Source organism: Hydractinia symbiolongicarpus, chromosome 13, assembly GCF_029227915.1.
Source record: "Hydractinia symbiolongicarpus strain clone_291-10 chromosome 13, HSymV2.1, whole genome shotgun sequence".
Classification (NCBI taxonomy): domain Eukaryota; kingdom Metazoa; phylum Cnidaria; class Hydrozoa; order Anthoathecata; family Hydractiniidae; genus Hydractinia; species Hydractinia symbiolongicarpus.
Genome location: NC_079887.1, coordinates 24,120,025 through 24,145,418, shown reverse-complemented (window position 1 = coordinate 24,145,418; position 25,394 = coordinate 24,120,025). Strand labels below are relative to the sequence as shown.

At 34.1% G+C, this 25,394-nt stretch overlaps 2 protein-coding genes across 2 annotated transcripts; both read right to left on the bottom strand.

The window, feature by feature from the left end:
* Positions 1-883: 883 nt before the first annotated feature.
* LOC130624089 (transmembrane protease serine 6-like) lies at positions 884-7,002 on the bottom strand. The gene is made up of 6 exons (XM_057439656.1): positions 6,852-7,002; positions 5,180-5,323; positions 3,932-4,180; positions 2,687-2,863; positions 1,773-2,060; positions 884-1,228 (listed from the first exon to the last, which is right to left on the bottom strand). The coding sequence occupies exons 1-6, from the start codon at positions 6,886-6,888 to the stop codon at positions 960-962; spliced, it is 1,164 nt and encodes a 387-aa protein (XP_057295639.1). The 5' UTR covers positions 6,889-7,002; the 3' UTR covers positions 884-959.
* Positions 7,003-15,725: 8,723 nt separating this feature from the next.
* LOC130624122 (uncharacterized) lies at positions 15,726-24,584 on the bottom strand. The gene is made up of 7 exons (XM_057439691.1): positions 24,197-24,584; positions 21,737-21,921; positions 20,457-20,565; positions 18,414-18,786; positions 17,919-17,946; positions 17,025-17,135; positions 15,726-16,229 (listed from the first exon to the last, which is right to left on the bottom strand). Exons 1-7 carry the CDS (start codon positions 24,432-24,434, stop codon positions 15,972-15,974), a joined length of 1,302 nt encoding a protein of 433 aa, XP_057295674.1. The 5' UTR covers positions 24,435-24,584; the 3' UTR covers positions 15,726-15,971.
* Between the last annotated feature and the right edge of the window lie 810 nt (positions 24,585-25,394).

The following is a 25,394-nucleotide window of genomic DNA, read 5'->3' as shown; positions in this document are numbered from 1 at the left end:
ACTTCCTCGAAATATTTGTCACTTAGGTCCGACGAATAACTTAAATCATTCTCACATTTTGTTCCCGTGGAAACCTCATAGTCCGATAGCTAGCTGGTGCGCGTAATAAACGGATCACTCAAAATGTCAAGGTGCAAAAAGTTATACAAACTTTAGAACTACATAGACGTCTAGACAACCTGTTTATTTTTTTTATACTTTTTTATTTTTATTTCCCTTCAGATTTTTTTTGGCGATAACATAAGCTACGTTTTGTAAAAAATATTGAGTATCAGTAAATCAAACGTTTGTTTTGACGAGGGAACAGAGGCAACGCGAGGTGATGTAGCTAGTTCTCTAGTTCAAAAGGTTTAAAGTTTATTTTATTAGGAAGTTTAAGTTGAAAGCAAGGTGAGTACCAATATGGAATAAATCATGAATATCCAATATATGTATGGAACATTTTTATCATTCTCAGTTATATTTGAATGCGCAATATGATATTTAAGATGATTTAAATTGTTGTTTTTGCCCTCATTAATCATAAACTTTTCCATCGCCATTAGATCGTGTAAATCACTAAAGTCGAAATCCAGCGGCCGTTTTGTAACCCCTTTAAAATGGAATCTGTTTTTTATTGATCAAAAGGACGTAACAAGTTCATCATAAATGCACAATATTTTGTAGCGTCCTAATAAAATCGACCACTTGATGCAAAAATCTTTAATTCTTTGCCAGTCTAAACAGTTCACAGTGCAATAATTTGTTCCGTCTTATTTTTTTTGTCAGGCCTAACCTTTACCAACATTTTAAAATCACATCACTCAGGGCGAAAAAAGTTTGGGCCGATTAGGTTTGATATAAGAAGGACTTTTACTACGTAAACAGGGGGAAAACTACAAAATTATACTAGTGCAAAGTTCAACATTTTCAATTTTAAACGAACCAATGAAATTACAGATAAAGTGCAAAGCGATTACTTAATAATAATATGGTCGTTGATGTTCACCAGTTTTGACCTCACCAGTTCTGTTCATCTCTCGTTTCGCGTTTATAGATGAAATGCGTTCAAAGATTGTTATAATCGAGTTAGTGTCGTCGTCATAACTTAAAAGAGTCTCAATTATCCAGCTTTTCATGAGCGGTAGATTCGTGTAGACGCCGTAATAATTAGGTGTACCACATTGGAAACCACTTGATACCAAACCAACTGCAATCCAGTAATTTCCATTTTTACAAGACATAGAACCTAGAACAGAGAAATTAATTTCGATAGATTTGAGGTTCAGAAACCAAAATACTGGTGCTTAAACTACCTCTATTCTACCGACCTTAATCCGACAGAGAAGAAATAAAATTAACTAAAATGAAAGCCACTTAGAATATCGTGCAAATGTTGGTGATGGAGATCGAAAAATCATTGCAGGTTTCCTATTTTTTTAACGTCATATGCAACAAGATTATGGGTTTTTTGGATCAAATTTGCTTACTTTTAGCTTGTTTTCTATCGACTTAGGAAGGCCAAATTCATGTGTTTGCTTGCTAAGTTAGACTATTGCGCAAATCAAAATTAAATTTAATTTTAATTAATTACTGTTGTGTTTAAAGTTTTCTTTTTCTTTTTTTGTTCTTGGTTATAAAATATTGGGTATAAAAGCGTATGATTAAAGCTATACTATAGTGTACAATGTCCGCAGAGCACCTGTAGGTTGGAGAAGCCTTAGGAAGAAAACGGTTCGATTGGCTCAGTAGGTTCCCGCTACATAAAAGAATTTGACTAAAATTTAGCATACCTCCCGAATCATATCTACATGCATCAGCTTTTCCTGATTTGAAACCAGCACAGATGGCTCTCTCGTGCACTTTACCATTATACGAAACAGGCAAGTTACAAATGTCTCGTGGTATGATTTTCACGGTGGCTTCTTGTAGTTTATTTTCTGTGGCTCCATTTGAAGTTTTTGCACCCCATCCCATGATCTTGCATTCAGTGTGAGAATTGAAGACTGTATTCAAACCCGTCAAGCAAACCGGTGAGACGTACTCAGTATAATTTATTGGCGTGGAAAGTTTCAATAGCGCTAAGGAAGTGAAAAAAACATAGGTTATGGGATGGGCAGTGGTATTTCAGCTAGTCTTGATACAAATGCCATATAAATTTCATCGCAGATGGGTTGAGTCTTACGATTGAGTTTATTGACTTTGATACACTCATAAATGGTTTATAATCAATTAATTTATTGAAGATGCCTTCCAAGGCTACGGATAGAAGTTTTATTCTGATTTAAGATTCAGTGGCTCCATGTTACGATCAAAAAAACTTTACGCCAGTTTAAGTTTAACATAGATTTAATTAAGGAGGAAACAAACAAGTATCAATTGGGAAATAAAAAGATAGCATGTATTCGCGAATCAAAATGCGAGAAAAACTCGAACCATATGATAGCTGTCGTCGTAAACTAAACTTTTAAGCATTTTGTAACGACATTAGATGTATAATCATGCTGAAACATTTCCCGGGTTTCTAGGGAAATATTGTTCATACAAACAGCACCTCAAATAAATTTTAATCAAAGCATCAATGCAAACAGAAAAGGCGTGTTATTCAAGTCTCTTTACACTGCAATTTGGGCGAAACGCAAATGCCATATTTCCTGATAGCTAAAAAAACCCAATTAAATAACAAAGGCAAATTTGTCTTGCTTACCCACGTCGTAGTCATCTGGCACATTTTTATATCCAACTTTCCAGTATTTGTAGTTTCTTTCGTGAACAATAATTTTCTTGACGTTATGTCGTTTTTCTGTCCCTTCTTTCAAAAATTGATTATGTTCACCAACCATGACAAACCAGTCTTTTTCATTATACGAAGACGAGTCCTTATCTATATCAAGTATAGATAACAAAAACAACAAAATGTCAAAAGAGCACAATGAAAAATCCTCAAAGTAAAACCAAAAAACAAAACAAAACAAAATAAAACAAAACAAAACAAAACAAAACAAAACAAAACAAAACAAAACAAAACAAAACAAAACAAAACAAAACAAAACAAAACAAAAACAAAACAAAACAAAACAAAATAATACAAAACAAAACAAAACAAAACAAAACAAAATAAAATAAAACAAAACAAAACAAAGCAAAACAAAACAAAACAAAACAAAACAAAACAAAACAAAACAAAACAAAACAAAACAAAAACAAAACAAAACAAAACAAAACAAAACAAAACAAAACAAAGGACATGATCCCCTGCAAAAGAGAATGTACCTTGTATGTTTAATAACATTTGTAATTTTCTCTTAAGCCAGCTTTAGGTTAAATATTTTTTATTTTTAGCTGTGTTTGTGTCCTTACCCTACACGTAGATCACATGTTTCTACGCGCCAGTGGGTGTTGTCCTTTCAGTATCCACTGGACACGATGTGTACCCGGCAACTGGGTACACAGACCTTTGTTATATGTTTGTCGATGCCAACGTACACACATAAAGAACCCTGTGTACGTCTTTTAATTACTTTTATTCCACATTCTTGTGTAAGGTGCGAGACATGTGTAAGATTTTTGGCAATGAACTGTGTTTTTAAGTATTAAAAAATATCGCTCAAAAAACAAAATAAAAGTGAAAAAACTATCCTCGCGCAATAAATATTTGGTACTTGAGCGTACATTTTTTATGCGCACAAACTTGATCATTTTTGTACGTACAGCAATTTGTCAACCCGTTTATAAAAGCAGGTGGTAAGATCTTAGCTAACCGTAGTGGTGTATTAACAACGTCCTTTTTATAGGTAGTAAACTAAAATTCCTGCCCGCCTCACTTTCTCAATTACATTAGTTAAGTTAATTTAGAAGGTGTTTATTAGGGCGGAGGGCGTTCATTATTTTTTACGGCGTGTTAATTTGAGCATGGGATTTCTTGGAGCTTCTACCATAAGTCCTCACTTACCGAAGCAGTGAGCAGCTGTTACTACCCAGTCTGGAGAAATGATTGCTCCACCACAATGCAATTCACCATTATAATACAAACCGACATGCCATGGCCAAGCGCCTTTAACACTTTCTTTGCCACCAACAATGCGTCGAACACGTTGGTGAAGCGGATTCAAGTCTTCTTCCTGCTGGTCGAATCTTTTCTTTCTTTTTGATTCAAATGTACCTGTATCACCAAACTTTCGATGCCCGCATTGCTTTTTAACTAAGACAATAAATATGATATAAATAAGACAAAGAAGAAGGAGAAGGAAAAGGACCTAGGAGAAGGGGGGGAATTTTTAAATTTAAAATAGACAAGAATGCTGCAAACGCAAACATGGCAAAAAGATAACGCAAGTAAGGGACTTTTACAATCAACTTTGTTTTCTACAATATTTTGAATATTCTTGAAAAAAATAGCTGTATAGACACGAGAGCAACAAGAAATTAACATAATGGTAAAAATGGCGGACACTTTTCAAAGTTCTCTAAAGAACAAACAGTGATAGACGGCATTGTAAAACGAAAGTAGTGTAAAGCTTCAGCAGTTAGTTTTAGACTGGAATAATATAGTACACCCAAATCTAACAGTCAAGTTGGATTTATTCATATACTTTTTGACATTTCCCTTACTATTCGATTCTTTTAGTGCATTATTTTAGTTAACCAAGCTTTTTCTGAGGATACTAAAAATGAGTTCAGTACATGTTAGAAACTTTACATTCTCTACTGTACTCATTTCTTTTTAAGCCTCGTCTAGGAAAGAAGTGTTGTCTCTACGTTGTCTTTTAAGCATCGTCTTGAGTTGAAATTTAAAGAAAAATTTGGCCTAGTTAACTAAGCTTTCTTAGATACGAGGATGTTAAAATTGAGTATTTTTTCGATTTTTTGGCGTTGCTGGATCTCCTGTTCTAACCATTACAATTTTTTCATATAAATACAATGAAATACATTTATAAAATTTTGTGCATTTATTTTTCCCCAGCTATTTCGTATAGCTGGGAAAAAATAAATGCACATGTGTGATACCCCCGTAAAGCCATAGCTATAGAAGCATACTTCAAATGCAATACCTGGTCTTGCCTTTCCCATATGCCGAGATATTATTGTGGTTAATATGTTTTATTTAAAAAACTTAACCTGTGTCTCGGCCCCACTCCTAGAGTCCCGTGAACCAGAATCCCGTTTCTACCCACATGCAAGAAGATTGCACCAGACTTACTCCTGTCTTCCATTTGACAAGTTCGTGGGCACATCATGTGTATAAACACTTCATTACAGAGGTTGGTAATTTTGGCCAGTCCTTCACAGTACGGGCTGTGATCAACTGTAGTCTTCACATTTGATTGAGCGTTGGTAATGACACCTATAAGTGAGGAGAAACACTATGAAATATGGCTTGAAATGACATTTTACCAAATAAATATATAAATAAAAAGATAGAAAAACAACATAAGAAAACTAAAATTTAAAATAGATCTATCCTTGTTTAACTTTATAGGAAGATATTTCATTGTTTCGTGTTTAACATCATCGAAATTTTACATCATATTTTCAGCTTTTTCAATATTATACAACACTTGAGTGACGTAACTTCGTTTTTTCTTTACGTATAAATGGAATGCTTCGATCTGCCAATCTTTGCTTCAAGATGATATTTTTCAAAAAACATATAAAAGTGACAGTATCGTTTTTTCACTCATTAAAAACCGATCAATTGAACAATTGTTTTAATGAATTTTAAAGCAATCTCCCTTTGGAAAAATCATAGTTTGATTTCGAGGAGACACTAAATATTAGTCCCTCGACCCTCTTTCCTCCTTCCTAAAATACCAATTGTGCTTCCCATAGGCCAAAACCTACCATCGGTCATAACGGCAGATATTTGAGCATTTTTCAAAGTTGGCGTAGAGAAGCAATTTAAGAACACACCGCGCCGGGGTAAGTTGCGAATGTATCACTTTTATATACACCTAGGTATGCTAACCCGTGGATAGAATGTGTTAGTTGTGCTTTCTAACATATTGGAATAACGGAATAATCGACATCAGGTCCCACGAAGTATCGAAATATCGCGAAACAGAGTGCTGACGTCAGCAACAGTTAGCACGTTTATGTGTTCGGATATAACCAAATAATTAAGATTCTAATTAACATGGACAAGTGACCTATCCAAATTAGTTGAAACTACTACTTTTGACAACGAATTTAAAAATTGCAATTATGTGCCAATACTTTTTTTAATGATTGTAAAAGAAAAACGGAATTTTAAAAATCATGTTTCTGGAAATTTCAAATCATAACTCCCGTCCTCGTTTTTTTAGTCATGGCGAGATTACTTGACTTATTCAGTGTGTAAAAGTTCAAACTGTTCGAAATGCAATAAACACTATGCAGAAGTTACTTCATTGATTTAGACCAATAATCCTGACTTTTGTCGGCTAAGATAACTGCTAAAATATATTCTTTATGCTTCCAATGCTATACTTCATGGGAATTGCTCCTACTTTGAATATTTAAGATTCCAACTATTTTCTGCATCGAAAAGCGTACTTCCAAAGAATTATTGAAAGAAGTTTGATTTTTGATGAAAAATTTTTTTTTTGCGAAAAAACAATATCAGTATGAAATATCTCTTTTTTTCATTTTGTCATTTACTGCTTTAATTTTTTTTTGCCATCAAGTCATCTTTTTACCGAATCTACTTCAATAATATTCAGAAACTTGACGGATTTGTTTTTCGTCCCAAAACCTTTTATCAGGAAATGGCGAATAACAAAAATAGTCAGAAAAAAATATGCGCCGCTAAAAGATTTCAGTCAGGAAAAATTTTGACGAGGTATTGGAATGAAAAATAAAAAAATCCAATAAAAATAATAATTACAAATACTTACATAAGGCATAGAGACTTAAAATTATCTTGCCATTCATTTTTTTACATTCACTGCGTAACACCACCTCCTATTCGACCTTACAAAGAAACATTAGAGCAAAAAGAGGCCATTTTTATACTGTTGACTTTCTCGATAGCACTCGTAAACAGGCTGTGTTTGTATTAGTCTGTATTACTCTTTATTATTTTTAATATATGTTTGAAGATGAACAAGTGGAAGATCGGAAGCAAATGTGAAGAAAACGTAATTTCTTGTTGATTTGTGAATTGCTGAACGTTTTAAAGATCTTAAAAGATTCTAAACATTGCATTTGTTTTTGTTCTATTAGTCTTTTGTTTAGGAAAGACGTTTTATCCCAGACCTCCTGAAGGTAGCCATACATATATAACCACAATAAAACTGAGCAATAGGTGGCTGCACTTGTTTGAGATTTAATAACACAATACGTCAATGCGATAATAATCATGCAATAATGTCACGCAAATGTTAAACAGGCAACGTATCATTGGATAGACTGCTTGCTTTTGGTCTAAGAAGTTAAGGTCTCCACCTTAACTTGTTTTCATTTATGAAAAATGGTGTTTTTATGGAAAACCATCTGCCAAGGTCATTGCGAAAAAGGATTCACGACGGTGTTAAAGAGAATTCACAGAGGGCGGTGCCACATGCAGAACTAAGGAGAGCCTTGTATCTTAAAGAGTTTTTGATGCTCCAGAGAATTAGGAATGCTTTTGTGAATTGAATAAAAATCGAATTTGTTTTATACGTGATAATTTTTACCGATATAGCTAAACTTGACATTGTCCAACTGAAAGTTTCTACAAAAATAAAAGTTGGACGGACACCCTTGGAACTTACTTTTTATTTTCTATCAATCGGCATTAAAAAATTAGTCGGCAAAAGACGAAGTCGGTTAAGATGGTTGGTCTTAAGATAAAAGTTGGTAAAAAAATCAACCGGTCAAACTTTTGTCACTTTGTTTACCGATTTTAACAAGAAAAATGAATTCAAAAAATATATCAATATCAAATTTTTTTAAAAAAAACTGCTAAACATATCAATTCGAGAAATTTGCAAAAATTTTTCTCATGAAAATGTCACATTAAAGTACACGTTCTTAACAGCGACACAAATTCATTTATTTTGTGTATTTTAACGGTGTTGAGCATGATAGATGTGTATATTTCCAAAATGGGCCATGGCTTAGAGGTGGAGTCCCAGAGTAATTAAAGCTCATTTTGAGCTTCGCAGACCCAGCTATACACACTTTTATAGTCTCCGGCGTTACTTGGCCGGGGTTAAAACCCAAGACCTTCCGCACTGGAAGCGAACACTCTATCACAAGGCTACCAGGCAGTTAATTTGTTGGCAACGATATATGCCGTTTGAAACGACTTTCTTCATACCATACGGCATAGAGTTTTATGTCGTTATCTATCTGGTATAATGTGGACAGAGAATCAACAATCTACAGTTCGCCTGCCAAGCTTGTCAAAAATTTTCAAAAACTGGTCCTAGATAAAATTTGCAGAAGATTTTGGCAAGATAAGCTTAAGAAGAACACATCTTTAATTACAACGCATTTTCTGGGCAAATTTTAGACCCCTGTCACTTTTAAATGCTACACGTGTAGTAGAATGCAATAGTTTTTTGATTGTCTTTTCCGGCTGTATGGACACACATACTATTCTACGTAGTAACTTGCAATATATATTTTTTTAGGCAGGTTAAAAACAGCTCCACCTCTTCTCTTTATGAAAGACCTTCATAATATGAACGGAATTTAATTCTCTGACACCATTTCTCCGCATAAGAAGAATATAATCTACAGAACAAATAAACTGAATACAAAAGTCAACACAGCAGGTCGTTAATTTGACTTACTTATCAGTCTTGTTTAACTATTCTATTATACGGCGACAGCTAGTATTTGTCAATAAATATTTTCCCAGCTTTAATGAGTGCTTGTTGTTTTGTCGCTTACGTTTCACGTCATCTTATGTCTTGTATAAACAAAGAGGATGAACTAGTGTAGTTCTTCTTCTTTGTGAGGCCAGATGTTTTAGAAGTCCTGACTTTGTAATCATTGACGCAGGAACTTAATTATTAATAAAAATACAAATTTTACGTATTTACTTTACTCGTCTTCTCAGGGACGTTTCTAGATCAGCAGGCCCGGCAACTTTGTTCGAATGGACTACTAAACAGCTATTGTTTTCGAATTTAGTGACTTACACGAAAGTCGATCTAATGGAGGTGAAAAAGTTTATGATCACTCAAAAACAATATCTTAATCACCTTGAATATATTATTGGGTCTCTAAATATAGCTGAAAATGACAGAATAAATCCGCTGCATATATTAGCACTTTAGAAGCACTTACCTTGCTAATAAATAAATAAATTAAAAAACCTTTCGAACTAGCTAGGTAGCTAGCCATATCCTTAAAATTCTTTTATAGAGCTCCTCGTGTAGTCTCTGGGCCCTCGTTAAAACAATCTTTGATTTACTTATAATAAATACATTTTACGGACAGTAACTTATTTACCTTTAAAAAAAGCACTGAAGGATTTATTTTTTTTGTTGTTGTTGTTTTTTTGTTTTTTTAGAAAATAAAGATAAACATGTAACAAACCCATCATGCAAAATTAATAATTATTTATATAAAGGTTGTTTAGACGTCTATGGTTCTAAAGTGTATATGATTTTTTGCACATTGACATTTTAAGTAGTCAATTATTACACGAGGATTGAGCTTATTGAAATGTTTCGTATCCACTTTAATCTGCCTGGTAAACACTTTTTACCAGAATACCTCTTCAAACACGGAGCCTTATATATAGAGAGCTAAGGGTTATAGTCCTAACGTTTTTATTGGTATCTTCAGAGGAGGCACTCACATTAAGTATTACATTAGGGCTATTACAAGTATTACATTTAATAACAAATGTGTTTTATAACTAACACTTTTTGCGAAAGGATGATTGAAAAATCAAAGTCATAGTTCCTAGTGCCAGTCATATATTGAATCCATTTATATATGTTGATATGTTGAATTCAACAAATTCAATCCTTAAGACATCTAGGTTTTCATTAGCTAACACACAAAAACCTACAATGTCACAATTGTAGGTTTTTCACAACAGTGCTATTATTACCACGGCTACCTTTGGTCAACATTTTCAGTAATCCGTCCTTGGATGAGATATCCAACACAGAAATGTCTATGCCTAAAGCAACTGACTATAGCTTAGAGGTTGAAAGTTTACATGTTTAGAAAAATCTGTTTCTGAATCTGATGCAACTTCTTATAACCCGTCTTCGACCATATGAGCAGGTGACACCAGAAGGGAGGCTTATAAATGGGACCTTCGCAATCGCGTTTATACACGCTGTAACTTGACTTAAAATATAGGATTACTGCCAAAAGATTCGTAAATAACGATGATGGTAAGCTTCCCGTTTTTTTAATTTATTGTTTCATAGGATAAATGTTCCTTTCTTTTTTAGATAACAAGGCATCTTAAGACCAGTTTATGGTAGAGCCGACTTAGTAACCACAGCTTCGTGTAAAACAGGATACATGGGTAAAATGAATAGGACATATAGCCTAGCGCTTTATCCAACCTTGTCTTTAAACAACTTCAACATGTTAATTGAAACTCAGTGAATAAATGGCGTTAAATTTATCAGTGACTGCGATAAGATAATTCTTAATTTGAATAACAAAATAAAATACCGTACTGCAACCATATGTTTTAGTGAGATGGCTACACACTTTTAATATAGCTCTCGTTGAGGTCGGACGTATCTAAAACGCTCCGGTCTTGGCGCGCTAAGTCGAAGAAAGAAAAAAGAAGACTAAAGCTTGAAGAGCTCCTGCTTTGACAGCTAAGTCCTTTTTGATTTATTATATACTGTACTACCTTCTTTACTTCATTTATATCTTTTCATTTCTTTAATTTGTTGTTTTGTAAGTTTTTTAAATTATTGTTTTTGTTAATAAATTGTTTTTATCCCAGTCAGTTTTTTATCCATCTATCATCTAATATGGTAGCTTTGCTGTGTTGTGGGTTCCTGCTGCTCCTTCTGTGTAACATCGTAAGGAAATGGGCTTGCCTCAGATCCTTCAAACATAGTTTTGGAAGAGCACATAACCGTAGAATGATCTCTCTACGACTTAAAAATAACTTTACTCAGGTAGGAAACCCCACATTTACGCTAAAACTGATTTTTGTGTTCGTTGTATTTTTGAGCAATACAAAACCTTCGTTCAAAAGTAGCTCACCCAACAACAACGAAATGAGTCGACTAGATAGGAGTTTCTTTTCTATCTCTTCACTTGATGCCTGCAATAGAGTTTCTGAAAGCCAGCTCACTCTCCAATTAAAATTAATGGCTTTATCAAAACTTAAGCCAAGCAGGCACAAGTATTTCTATTTTTTAATCCTCTTGTCAGGGGACATCTGCCTCAACCCAGGTCCTGTTAAGTATCCCTGTTCTTCATGCTTAAAACCTGTGGCAAAAACACACAAAGCACTTTCTTGTGACAAGTGTGGATTATGGGCTCATAAAAAATGTGAGCGTATTTCTGATAAAAAATATCAACAATTTATGAAGACTCCTGAAGATAAACTGTTTTTCGTTTGCAGTCCCTGTCTTTCTCGTAATTTGCCCTTTGCTAATGAGGAGTCATTTGGTGACGAAATTCCGGACAACATCAATATTACTATTGATGAAAACTTTAATTTTAAGGCAATCAGAAATGGGAAGGGCTTAAAAATGGCCCATCTCAACATTAATGGTCTGTCATCCAAACTAGACTATGTTGAACTTCTGCTACATCAAACAAAACTTGATGTATTCTCCATCTGTGAAACCAAAATTGATGACACCATCACTGACAATGACGTTAAAATTGATGGCTATGTTTGTTATAGGAATGATCGGAATAGACGAGGTGGGGGTGTTCTAATTTTTGTTAATGAAAACTTGGATAGCCACCTTTTGAAACACCTTTACTTCGAAAATGTTGAATCACTATGGGTGAAAGTGTGCCTGAAAAAAACTAAACCTATTTACGTGTGTGGGGTTTACAGGCCACCTGGAGGTAGTGATTTGCAGAGTACCGAAAACCTGTGTACTCATTTTAAACAGTGTTTTAACAAGCTCCCAAAAGAAAAAGAAGTTTTTATCTTGGGAGATTTTAACTGTAACATGCTTTCAAAATATGCTCTTTCCTCCAAAATAAAGGAATTATGCTCCACTCTTTTCCTAAAACAACATATTACGGAGCCAACTCGTGTTACTGAAAATAGTAGCACTCTTATAGACTTGATACTTTCTAACAGTTCTTGTATTTCTAAAACTGGTGTCATGGATTTAGGCATCAGTGATCACAATTTAGTTTATGTGATCAGAAAATTCAAAAGGCCAAAATTTGAACCTAAAACATGCAAGGTTCGTAGCTACAAGAACTTCAGTGAAGAGGCTTTTCTGAAGGACCTCAGGAATTTAGACTGATCATATTTTAATAATTATGATGACCTTGATAAAGTATGTGAGAAACTGAATAAAAATGTTAAAACAGTGGCTGACAAACATGCCCCTTTCAAAACACATAGATTTTCTGGCCGTGTTGAGGCATGGGTCACTGATGAATTAATAATAACCATCAAAGAAAGAGACTTCTTGAAACGGAAAGCATCAAAAACAAAATCCATCATAGACTGGGAAGCTTTCAAACAAAAAAGGAACCAGGTAATAGGTCTCAAAAATCGACTCAAAAACGAGTACTATAATGACGTTTTGCAGGACTTTCAAAAACGGCCAAAACAACTTTGGAAAACCCTAAAAAAACTGGTTCCTGATAAGTCAGGCAATACTACCTCGATAAAACGAGTAGTCCAAAACGATGGTACAGAAACTTCTCACCCAAAAGAAATTTCATGAGATAAGTACGAATAAAGTTACTCTCAACTTGATAAATAAGGTGTAGCTATTATGTTCGGCCTAAAGAAATTCCACTATTATGCAATTGGTCGCCATTTGACATTGATTACCGACAATAAAGCACTTTCTATGATATTTGATGGTAAAACTACAATACCCACACTAGCTGCCGCACGGTTGGAACGATGGTCAGTAGCACTTTGCGCGTAAAGGCAGGACATTGAATGTAAATTAACTACGCAACATGCAAATGCTGACATGTTATCATATTTACCACTTCAAAATGAATGCAATGCAACACTCAACAACACCAATAAACTGCAAAGTAACTTTCTCCCAATCAATGCCGATCAAATTTGCACAGCCACACAGAACGACAGAATTTTAAAACTCATTTAGGATTACTGGTAAAGTATGGATTGGATTGTTGGATTGGCAATTTGATTGTCTAATTTCAAGCGATGCTTTTAAGAACACTATTTGCATATCATATCCTGATTATGTTTTTTAAAGAATTTTTCAAACATATCATGGCGCATGTCCTTTATGCTATTCTGGACCCATGTTATTTTATGGCTGATCAAGACACATTGTATTTTCCATGCATCCTCTGCAACATGTTTTTTTATAGCCGATCATTGAACACGTTATTTTTCAAATTTATCCTGCCGTATGTTATTTTATAGCTAATCTTGGAACATGTTATTTTTCAACCATATTCTGAAACATGTTATTTTTCATACTTACCTTGACGCGTGTTATTTTATGCCTGATCCTGATGCATAGTATTGTTCATGCATATCCTGATGCATGTTACTTTACAGCTGATCCTGAAATATGTTATTTTTTAAACAGATTTTTTAGCATGCCCCTTTTATTCCTTATCTTGATGTATGTTACTTTTCTTGCATATCCTGGCGCATGTTATTTTGCAGCTGATCCTGGAATATGTTATTTTATAAACAGGTTTCGAAACATGTCATTTTTATTCCTTATCCTGACGCATGTTATTTTATCCCCTGGCGCATTTTATATTAGAGCTGGTCCGGGAACATGTTATTTTTTAAACAGGTTTTGGAACATGTCATTTTTAATCCTAATCCTGACGCGTGCTATTTTTCTAGCATATCCTGGCGCATGTTATTTTTACAGCTGATCCTGGAAAATATTATTTATAAAACAGGTTTTGAAACATTTCACTTTTAATCCTTATCTTGATGTATGTTATTTTTCACGCATATCCTGGCGCATGTTATTATACAGCTGATCCTGGAATATGGTATTCTAAAAACAGGTTTTGGTACATGTCATATTTAATCCTTATCCTGACGGATGTTGTTATTCCAGCATATTTTGCCACATGTTATTTTACAGCTGATTCTGGAATATGTTATTTTAAAAAAGAGTTTTGGGACATGTCATTTTTAATCTTTATTCTGAGGCATGTTATTTTTTTACATATCCTGGCGCATGTTATTTTAAGGCATTTTCCTGAACAGACGCATGGTTTTTTATGGCTAATCCAGCCGTATGCTATATTCTATGCATGTTCTGAACCTTTATTTTTATAGCTGATCCTGAAATATTATTTTTAACGCTTCAATGTTTGACTGTCTTGTTTGCCCTTTGTTTCCACCAATTGGAAACTAAATTGTGAATGGAGATTACCTGAGCGCCAAAATTTTAATCAATATAGAAAGTGTTGCGGAGAGGTTGCCAAGGCAAAGAAACAAAGCAAACAAGGCTCTATAAATGAAAGTGATAAATGTATGCAACTCCCCCTCTACAACTCAAAGATTACCTATGATATGAAAACCTGGTTGTTGTAGGTTCAAGATAATTATGTTTTCCTAGCCCTGTCCAGGATTTGAACTTGGATCTCTCATTTGCATGATTGTCATAGCCATTACACCAGCAGGGCATAAATTTTTGACCGCGTGGGTAGCTAGGGACCACCTGGGACCAATTTGGGTAAGTTTCCCAAACCTTAGTCCCCTAATCCGTTTCGGAATAAACGGGTTGATGACGTCATCACAAAACCTTCAATCCCTAATATCTCTGCAACAGTTTATCAAAAGTACATGATCCTATACATTTTCTTAACAGCGTTTCAAGATCTATGCGATAAAGGCAACAGGTATACAAATTTCCAAAAAAAATTATTTAGGTTTTGACGGGCCATTGCTGACGTCACCCAAATTTTTAATCCTTTATATCTCATTAACCGCTCATCAAAATCACATGATCATATGCATTTTCTTGATCAGCGCTTTAAGATCTACACAATAGAGGCAACGTAAAAACAAGCTTCTGAATTATTTTTTTGTGGATGGGTTGCTGACGTCATCAAAATTCAAATAAGTCTTCTTTTTCATTTTTATACTGCCTCAGTGGATTTTTCCACGGGCCTTATTGACTAGTTACGTATAATTTCTCCTTACAAATTAAAAAATAGAAAATCTTTTGTCAATTTTGTCAACATACCTTCTTTTATTTAATTAACTAGCTAGCTATGCATATCTTCTTTTAAAACAAACATTTCCCGTTTCTGTCATTGAACCTTCTTTATTTATTTGCATGTCTAGTTGGCTACTGACAATTTTGAGGAGATGTTTACCAATATTCAGCTCCCTAAAGCCTTATTAGATTAAAGGTATTATGCATAATCTCTCTTTACAAATTCAAAAAAGAAAATCCTAATTTTGCTAACATCAGTCACCAGTAATGGTTCTTTTGAACTATAGTTACTAGCTAGCTTTTTGTAACCTCTTTGAAAACCTAACCATCGCAGTTCCTTTGGGAGATGCTATATCACTAGATGATTGCACCTGGCTACAAAAAGATTAACTCCCTTCTAAAAAAAGGCTCAGCAAAACATTTAATTTTGGTGCATTGTTGCGTTTAGAGGGAAAAAATTAGGACTTGCGCAACCAGATTCTTTAAAATAATTTAGTAAAATACAGTTGTATGTACTACGGCTTAACTATACATAAAAAAATTTACACAACTTTCTAGAAAATATTTTTCAAACACTCTATTCTAGTGTAATTACTATATTCGATTTTTTGATTTGAATTTGTTCCTTTATCCGCCAGTATGACAAAGATGTTTGCCTTGCTGTCCAAGCAAGTCTTTCTCCATCTTTTAATAATAGCTTAATTAAAGGATCTATGAATTAAGCGCAGCGTACACGGTTTCATTTTGATCAAATTCTAATAACTCCTTATAACTACTCGGTGCCATTTCTTGCTCACTAAGATCAAGCATTGGACCATCAGTGTCAGCGTAAATTGGTTCAGTTTCGAAGTATACCGGAGCGTTGCTTGATTGGTTAGCGTTTGCACTTCCAGTCTCTGCGTATATAGGTTGAAGTGGTTTGTTTTGCTGACCAGTATGTACGCTCGCATAATCGTATTGCGTAGGTGGCTAAAAGAATAAGCAATAGCGTTTTTAGACTTTTAGTTGTTGTTTACGCTTAGTGCGGATGATCAAAGCTCTAACAACACTATTATGATTAGCCGGGCAATAGGATGTGTCTATATTAATTTACAGTATTGAGTTTTTATGTGTGTGATTTTAGTCAAGGATGAAGATGTGTAAAGGATACTGTAGACTTGGTTCATGCAATACATCCTCTCAAAAACCAATCACAAGTACTTTAATAGTTAAGCTAGCATGTGTCAGTAGCTAGCTTGCAATAAAGTTCAGTGAGAGAAATACAGGAAGATAAAATGGAAAAACATAAATGATTGCTTGTTAGTATATCTTTTAACTTATTATTAATATTATTATTAACTTTAAATATTTTGAACAAAAATTACCTCGATTATTAATAGTCGTGTTCTGCCTGTCTGTCCTCAAGAAAAAAAATGGTGCCACGGAGACACGAAATAACGAACCCCATATATTTTGATCGCCTTTGTTATCGACTTAGATCTCATGAACTAACAATTGGACTCTATATTAATAATAGCCGCGTATTTTCCTGTCTGCCTATCTGCGAGAAAAAAGGGAACACGATAAAGAGTGAAATTTAAAAACGGGACGACCACATGGATTTTTCCACGGGTCATCGACTATAATAATAGCCACATTGTGTCCAAAATGGTAGTTGAATCGCTACCTACGAAATAACGTTGCCTGAAATCAGTACAAGCAGTCATATAATGCTTGAGGTCATTCCTGTTACTATAAGCTGTTAAATAAAACTATAATACTCACGTCATCTGATGGTATCACTGTGCCAACATAATCATAGTCAGACGTGCTTCGACCAGCTTCCCTGCCTGGTTTTTCAGATTTGCTATATGCTGGATTCATTATTGAAGATCTCTATAAAAGAAATTTAAAAGTTATGTTTATGCGATGATAGGGAGAGTCTTTAGAACACTCGTTAGCACTGATAAAGTTAAGGAATCTTACTTATTTATCACGTATTTAACTCGCTGAATGATTTTTTTATATTTTGTTGTTCTGTGATCATGGTGTATTGCGCGAATTTTTTAATGCAAATTTCGAAAGGATACGTTCGCCTTTGCTTAATATGATTTCATATACAATAAGTTTATGTCTTTTAAATTCGTGGGACTGTTTTTTTTTTCAGAAAAGTTAATGCAGACGGTTGCAAAAAGTGTTAGCAATTTTACGAATCGAACAAATTGAGCTTCTAAAAAAAAACCTTTGTTGAAGTATTTCTAGAGCCGGGTAGGTTTAGGAGGACTGAGATAAAAAAATTGATGCACTGGTTACTTCAATCACCAAGTAATACGACATGAATGGGTATCCCAACGCCCGTTTTTTTTAGTTTTCTGGCTAATTTGCGGTTTTTTGAAGGCCTAACAGCTTTAAGATGAATGCATTTATGTAGCTATAGGGTGTAGTGATTTCTTATGCCTTTCCAATGTGTGCGCAATCCATCTTGGAATTCTAAAAATTCTAACCTCTCTAATTACTCAAAAAGAGTATTTGAATAAAATTCGGGATTAACTGCATTCCGAAAAGTAAAACCTTTGCTGCGATTTAAAAATACTAGGGCCTTGGATGAAAACGAGGCAGTCATTTATTTATTTATAGGGAGTATTGCTTTTACCGAATAACGTTAAAAGATTACATTACCTTCGATTTGAAAAATGTTGATTTTTTTCTGAAATACAAATAATAAGAAAAATTATTGAATTTGGAATTTTCGTGTAATAAAGAACGAAAAGTTCGTTTTCTACTAACGAAGAGACAAAGCATCAAGTCTAATGAAACTATAAACCAACAAAGTACTTGTGGGCCGACGCATAATTGGGTTCAGTTAATATATGTAAAACAGTTTTTAAAAATACCACAAAAAAATCCTTAACTAACTAATAAATCGAAATATCCGCAAATATTGAACTGACGTCAATTTTTCGCGGTACCAGCTACCTGACCATAAAATTTTTCTGCATTTACCGCATTAATAACCCCTGATTAAACAACAATCAAATTTATTGTAAGACAAAATTTTTATCCCCTTAAGGTATGAAATTTCGGGATAGTGACAGATAACTAGGGTCAACGAAAGTGTGGACCAAAATGCTTTCCTAGTTGCCTAAATAACGGCTATAGTTGAACAAAGCATACCTCAAGTAAAAGACAATTAGAATCACAGCCAAGATGAATAGCAATATACCGAAAACCACACCAACTATAAGGCCTAAGTTGTCAGCTCCATCATTTTGTTTGGGAGAATTGCAAAATAGTGTTGAATTATCAGTAGATTTTGTAGCTGTCGGCTGAATTAATTCGTTTGTGAATATGTGAGAAGGGTTTACTTCAGGTGTCCTTGTTATCGGCTTTTTAACCGTCGTTTTCTTTGTCGTTGTTTGTTTCGTTCTTTTTGTTGTGGTTGTTGCCTCCGTTGTCGTCGTCGTCGTCGTTGTTGTTGTTGTTATAGGTGGCGGTGGTGGGGTTGTAGTTGTCGTAAACGTTTGGCTAGGTATGTTTACTGATTCAACTGCAAAACAGAAATTAGAAGTATCGGATTGCGACTTTAAACAGTAATTTAGAATTAGAAAGTTATTGCAGTAAAGTAAATCTTTCGTAAACACGAGCCAGCGCTTTTGCTAAACTTTCTCTTAATCGGCAAAACTTGTCGGGCACAATTTATGTCAGACAAAATTTCCATCACCTAGAGATTATTTTGTCATTATTCTTCAAGGGTTTATCTAGTTTTTGTTTTGGAATTGTTCGGAAAAAAACTTTTGTGACGTCAAAATCAAAAATTATAAATTTAGTAACGGGGCGTAAATACTTCAAGATGAGGAATAGGGTTAAAACAAGGGCCAGATGGGAAACTAAAATACGGTGCAGGGGAGGATTCTCTACATACATGACGTAGGGGAACCTACGCAGGAAAAACGCCCTTCTCTGGCCATGCTTTTGTCCTCGTGCCAAAACGTAGGCGTCGGGTAAAAAAGGATTTAAAGGGAGTAATGTATGCCATTGTAATCACGTAACATTTTGCGTATAATTCTGATGAGGTGAGAGGGACAGAAAAACGACTGTATCTTATTTTTATAGGTACCTAATATTAGATAAATTTTTTGACTTTAAATTGTTAATTAAGAAAATTAACCGACAATAAGTAAACAAAAACATAAAAAAAACATATTTTTTTATCTTAAATTGAACGATCTTGTAAAGGTGCGCTGGCTAGCACCAAAAGTTTTTGTTGTTGTTGGTTTCCCAAGCGTTTACCGAAAGAGCTGCAATATTTTATACACGTTTTTATTTCCTTGATCTGTCACGTAGCACAGGCATCACTATATGTGCAAACGCGTGCTCATGCAGTAAAATCAAGCTCCTCCACACGTGTTAAAAGGAGACACCTGCAGGCCCACACCGGTACAAATTCAAAACCTCAGACTTCTGATCTTTATATTAGCAATCTCATTAAAAGTAACCCTTACAGCTACAATATTGTTTTTACCCCTTTCTTTAACAAAGGTTAATAATTAAGGGTCACAAATGTTTTAGCAACCTTTCAGGTCGCAAAAAAGAACACCTATGGTTTAAATGATTTAGCGAAATCGCAATATGATTAAAATCAGGTTTTCATATAAAGAAATCGAAAGAAAATCCTTTATTTCCTGTGGAGTGCTCTTTCCGGTGGAGTCCTTTTATCTTGGATGTACAAACACCATTTTGATTAATAAATATTTATGGTTTTTATTTCATTAAGTGTTGCCAGCACTATAGCTTTGATTTTTAAATTATAGGTATTGTTTTAAATGAACCAACCAGCGCTCAACAGTCCAAAATCAGACTGCATTGTAAGGGGATTGTACTCGACGCTTGCAATTCGAGCATGTAGGAAGAAGCAAAGTAATGCTTTATGAAAAATATTTTTGACAAAACAACGTATTCTCATTTGTCTTATAAAGGTATTCCTTGCTGGTCAAACAACATGAGATATTTTTTACTAAACTTAACAAGTTATATGTAAGCTTAAAATTTAAAAACGATTTCTTATTAACAACTGCTGCCATACTACGTTGTAACTTTCATTTCGTGTGTAAAAATTGAAGCACGATGAAAATTGCGTACTGCAGAAAATGCAAGTAAATGGAAATAAAGCCATTTTCTTATAGAGCACATAAAAGTAAAATAAAATAAAAAACTTACATGTAAAGTCACCTGAAACCTTCGCTAACAGGCCTTGTGCATTATAGTTAGTATCGCAGTAAAATATAATTTTTATCAACCGTCCTTTTATACTTCTAGTATCTCCAATCTACATTAAACAAAATACAGCAAAAGTTAAGTTCTGTCACATTCTAGACAACGTTATTACTTGAAATAGCATTACATCGATGAATAGTTAAAAATTTAGAAATATAAAGTTGAGGACAATTACATAGGGTGCAAATAACAGGGGCACATTATCTATGCATGTGCTGAGATGGAAGCAGTTATATACGGAGCGTATTTCTATTACTAGATCTCTATGAAGTTGGTAAAATATAATGTCATTAGGGTTGTGATTAGAACTTGAAACTTGCACCATAACTTTTCAATAAAGTAAAAAAACTGATAAAAAACAAAATAGGACAATATTTTACAATTAATTCGTCAAGTATTGCCTTCTGGCAATATCTCTATCAGTTGGTAATTTTCACATTCCATGCGGCGTTGTTTTCATTATTCCTTATTTGGACTCAGTGTGTTTCTTTTGTTACAATTATTTTACGAGTTTGAAAATTTTTCACATTTTTATTTCTAAACGCATTGCCGTAAATCAATGAAAAATACATAGAAATTGCCTGGTCGTATATATTTCTTCGTATCATTTATATCTCTTAATTTCCATAGTAAATAGCCGTCGTCTGTCTGTCTCTGCGTAAAATAGCATCGCAAGTAGCGGGACACACAAAATGCGGAAATTAAAGAATATATATGACGTAATACGAAGTATATATCTCCCGCAATAAAATAAAGCTTTGGTGCACCCATTTAGTGCAGAAACCAAATATGGTAATTCACATATAGACAGACATCAAGATATAGGAACGAGTGTTTTAGGCGCAAGTCTACTGTTGTTTAACGGACAGTTGAGCTTATGTAATTTGAATCATATAGGGATCACAAATATTTTTCGGATTACATAAATTTTGAATTTTAAAAGTTCATGTTTTATAGCCCAAAATTAAAAACAAAACACGCGTGTTTTACACGACAAGTATTTTTGTAAAAATCTTTTATATTTTAAAAATATTTATCGAGTCTTCCCTTTCCTATCCTTTTAATGTGCCATACTTAACTTTCAAAGGAACTTTATTGTGTTTTTACATGACTTCCGTTCTTTCAGAATCAATTTAATGTGTAAATAATTTTTCGAATTATAGTTCGATTTGCATCAGCTCAAATGCACTTTTTTATGGTTTAAATGCCAAAAAAAAACTTGCCTCAATGACATTTTCCCTTTTAATCTTCACCGTGGTATTAGCCGTATCCCCATCATAGCCCTGTTGTGCTAAAGTAATACCACCAGCAGTGCAACCACTTGGAATCGTATTTTTTCTAAGCGTAACTTTTCTTCTTTTTTCCATCACTACCGCATTATCTGAGCTGCTGTAGGCCATTTCACAACCTGCAATAAGAGTTTAACATAGGTAAATATACTGTTGGCAAAATTAAATTAGCCATGTTCAATTATATCCCTGTAATTAATTAACCCGTAGAAAAATCCACGGGGACGCCCGTCAGAAAATTATCAACTTTGCAGGGGACCAGGAATGGAGATGCGAGCAGCCATTTTGAGCAAACAAAATAAGGCTATTATTGAATAGACTAGTCGTTAACCTTTATATATTGCATTTTGTGTTACCGTGACAAAAAGACAAACAGACAAACAGACGCACGAACAGACAGACGGAATACGGCTATTATTAAAGAGACAAATGTTTTCGCTAATTAAACGCACTTCCCGTGCGAATTTTGACATGCGGTTTTCAGCATTCAAACCGCCTTGAAATGTAGATTTCAAAAATGGGCTTAGTGTGTACATGAAAAAAGTCACTCGTAATGCGCACCCAACATGGAACTGTTTTCAAGAAATTCAGAATGCATGCGGTCTTCAAAACAGCATATCCAAAACAATTTCTTTAGTGGTGTACTGGTGTAAATCAGTGAAAGTTCGGCTTGATGAAGTTAAGTTGAACATTTTTATTGAATTTTACATTCTAGATTTAAATAAACCGAAATAACATTAGCGTGAACCTTCAACAGTTTGTTTTCCCTGGATCGCAGCCTTCTTGTGCTAAGTTCGTTTTAAACAAAGTTAAATTTTTAACAGCAAACTTACACTGAAATTTGAACAATGGTACATTCTTGGCTATATTACGAAGTTGGTAAGAAGGATCGACCCGCAGATTTTTGTCCGACTGGCAGGCTGCAGGATCTTTTTAATTACTAATGAGGTTAGATAAGCTGAGTTTAAATTGGGATAGTGACACTTTGTAATACGCCTGATTTATTGAATAATCTGCAACCTCGAGATAATATCTCGGGGAAAAGTGAAATTTTTAAAGACCGTAAGCAATCACAAATCGACCACAAGCAATTAAGAGTGCCTTTCTATATACGTAACACGTCCTCCAAACTTGTTTAGATTTGTCGAACACAGCGTAATTAGGTTATTTAGTTAGGTTTAAATCTCCATTATAATACCCGTATACGTCTGTCCGTCTGTCACGCAAAATGGTAGCTTAGCTGCGCAAGTAACGAGACGCTCGCAGTGCGTTGTAAAAGGACGGGCGAACCCGAGGACTTTTCCACGGGCTAACGACTAGTCTTAAAAAAAGACTACTTTTTCTATATATGCGGATTTATGATAGGCTCTATGCTCTATGAATTCGTATTACTTACAAACTATAAGTATTAAGGTTAACCATCACAATGCTTGATACAAATGTACGATTATTGACAGTCAGTAAGAGAGAGAGTAGTGACGGAGGAAGTGCAACAGTTTTATAATCACAACAGCCAATAGTTTAAAAAAGTTAATTTTAAATATCCTTTACGCAACAAATGTTGAAAAATGATTTGTTGATTACTCATGCAGCTAAGCTATAGGTACAACCCTGGAAAATACTTGTGAAAATACTTGTGAGTACTTCTGTTAGCATCAGTCAAGCATTTTCAATATTCAACATTGATTTTGAGGTAATGGAGCGCTCAAAATAAAATTCACAATATGTTTTTCCAGGAATGCAGCTTGACTAGCTACTTTGGCTAGCTACCACCAAACTAAATCTTAATTTTTAGAACTGTTCAGAGTAGTTTGGAGTGCCACTAAGCGTTAATAAACTATATATTGAGTTTTAGTTCTAAATTTACTTGGAAACAGTAAAATAAAAATGTATTCACATCATTCTAAAAACTTGGCTAGGTTTTAGGTTTAGTTAGCTAACATATACAAAAAAGATACGCCCTTAAAATCAGCAATATTTTAAATTTTTTGTCACACTACCAATACTAATATCCTCTATATAACTGTGTTAACTACGATTATGTAAAACTTCCAGTTAAAAGCTGTAAAAGTCAACATTTTGTTGATACATTCTTCAAACTTGTATATAAACAACCAGCATCCTGAAGTTTGCTCATAACTAATCTCGTTTTCATGTTATTCTGCATTTTCGCATGCATATTTCGTGGAACCAAATGGATATGGAAATAGGTCTATTACTTGTGGGGGAGAACTAGAAATTTATCGTCTTGTGTCAGTATACTTTGCGGAAGATTGTGAAAACAGAGTAACGGGTACCAAACTAACACCTGCTGTAATAAGGATTTACCATGGTGTGTAAAAATGAAAAGCATGAAATCATACAGAAAATAAAACAATTTATTTTTACCCTTACCATAAATATTTTCTAAAGCAGTCTTTGAATAACATCCAGCTTTACCATTAACTACACTAAACGTTCCAAAGCCTTTTGTGCATCTGCATCTTCCTTTAGCAAACCTTGCATTTGCTATACCATTACAATGATTCTTTTTAACATCAAGTATATCTGTATTTGCTCGTCTGACCTGAACATCCAGTCCATAACACAGTGATGCATTTATTAATAAGAATACACACAAGGAAAGGCGCATGTCTGTATATAAAGTTGAAATCGTATTAAAACTTGTTTGTAAATACGCCTTCAAAGTAGTGAGAATGTTTGTTATTTAAACTTTAACTTTAACGATTAACCAGACCCCATTTTAATTTAGCACAACGAACTTTCGTTATTAGTAAGTTTGTTTTGATTATGTTTAATGAATTTCTAATTACAGCTCGTTTTATTATACAACAAACTTTATTGTTGTTTTAATCTTTTGGTAATTAACGAAAACAGGAAAGAACACTTTGAAGCCGTACGTCACATCAAACCTGTTGTAGTAGTCAGCACAATGAAAAAAAACATGCGCCACATTGTAGCCATATTTGACAAAATTATGTCGGAAAGAAAATGACGAATATTTTTCAAATGCCGGAAGTTATATGCATCGAAAAGTTATGTCATAAAGCGGACCTTTTTTCTTTAAAACAAAATCAAATATCACAGATAGAATAATATATGGACAGGAAAGATAGAAACTTTAAGAAAAACATAAATTAAGACCAATTAATGTTTTATGAGTAAAAACTGTTAAGTGGGATTTCCGCTGTTCGTAGAAAAAAGGAAACCAAGCTTCTTTACGGTTCTAGAAGAACAGGGCTAGGTTGGTTAGTCAGGTTAATCAAGACAAGCAAGGTATAAATAGCAATAAATACATGGTTCTTATTCTCGGTTTGTTACTCCACTTGTGTAGAGGTATTTAAAGTTGTTTTAGGGATTTAGGAAAAAATCGCATTTTAATATTACAATGCTTACGCATTTTTTATTATGATTTATTTTATATATATAACGGAAGTCTTCGAAGTCAAACGACACGCACGAAAACATTACGACAAGCAAAAGCTAAAACAGAGTAACAGCTTGACAAAGACACGAAAAGGGCAACGGCAATCACTAAATGCAAGAGATACCGTTTAGCATATGTTTAGCATCCTTTGCGTACGATAACAAC

What these genes read in the sequence shown, in the direction of transcription:
- LOC130624089 (XM_057439656.1), bottom strand. Translation starts at nt 6,888, where the DNA reads ATGAATGGCAAGATAATTTTAAGTCTCTATGCCTTAT. An exon ending in TTTAAGTCTCTATGCCTTAT is followed by an intron (nt 5,324 to 6,851) that starts GTAAGTATTTGT and finishes CCTCACTTATAG; the next exon opens with GTGTCATTACCAACGCTCAA. An exon ending in ATGTAGATATGATTCGGGAG is followed by an intron (nt 1,229 to 1,772) that starts GTATGCTAAATT and finishes TCTCTGTTCTAG; the next exon opens with GTTCTATGTCTTGTAAAAAT.
- LOC130624122 (XM_057439691.1), bottom strand. Translation starts at nt 24,434, where the DNA reads ATGCGCCTTTCCTTGTGTGTATTCTTATTAATAAATGCATCACTGTGT. An exon ending in CTAATTGTCTTTTACTTGAG is followed by an intron (nt 17,947 to 18,413) that starts GTATGCTTTGTT and finishes TTTGTATTTCAG; the next exon opens with AAAAAAATCAACATTTTTCA. An exon ending in CAACATTTTTCAAATCGAAG is followed by an intron (nt 17,136 to 17,918) that starts GTAATGTAATCT and finishes TTTCTTTTATAG; the next exon opens with AGATCTTCAATAATGAATCC.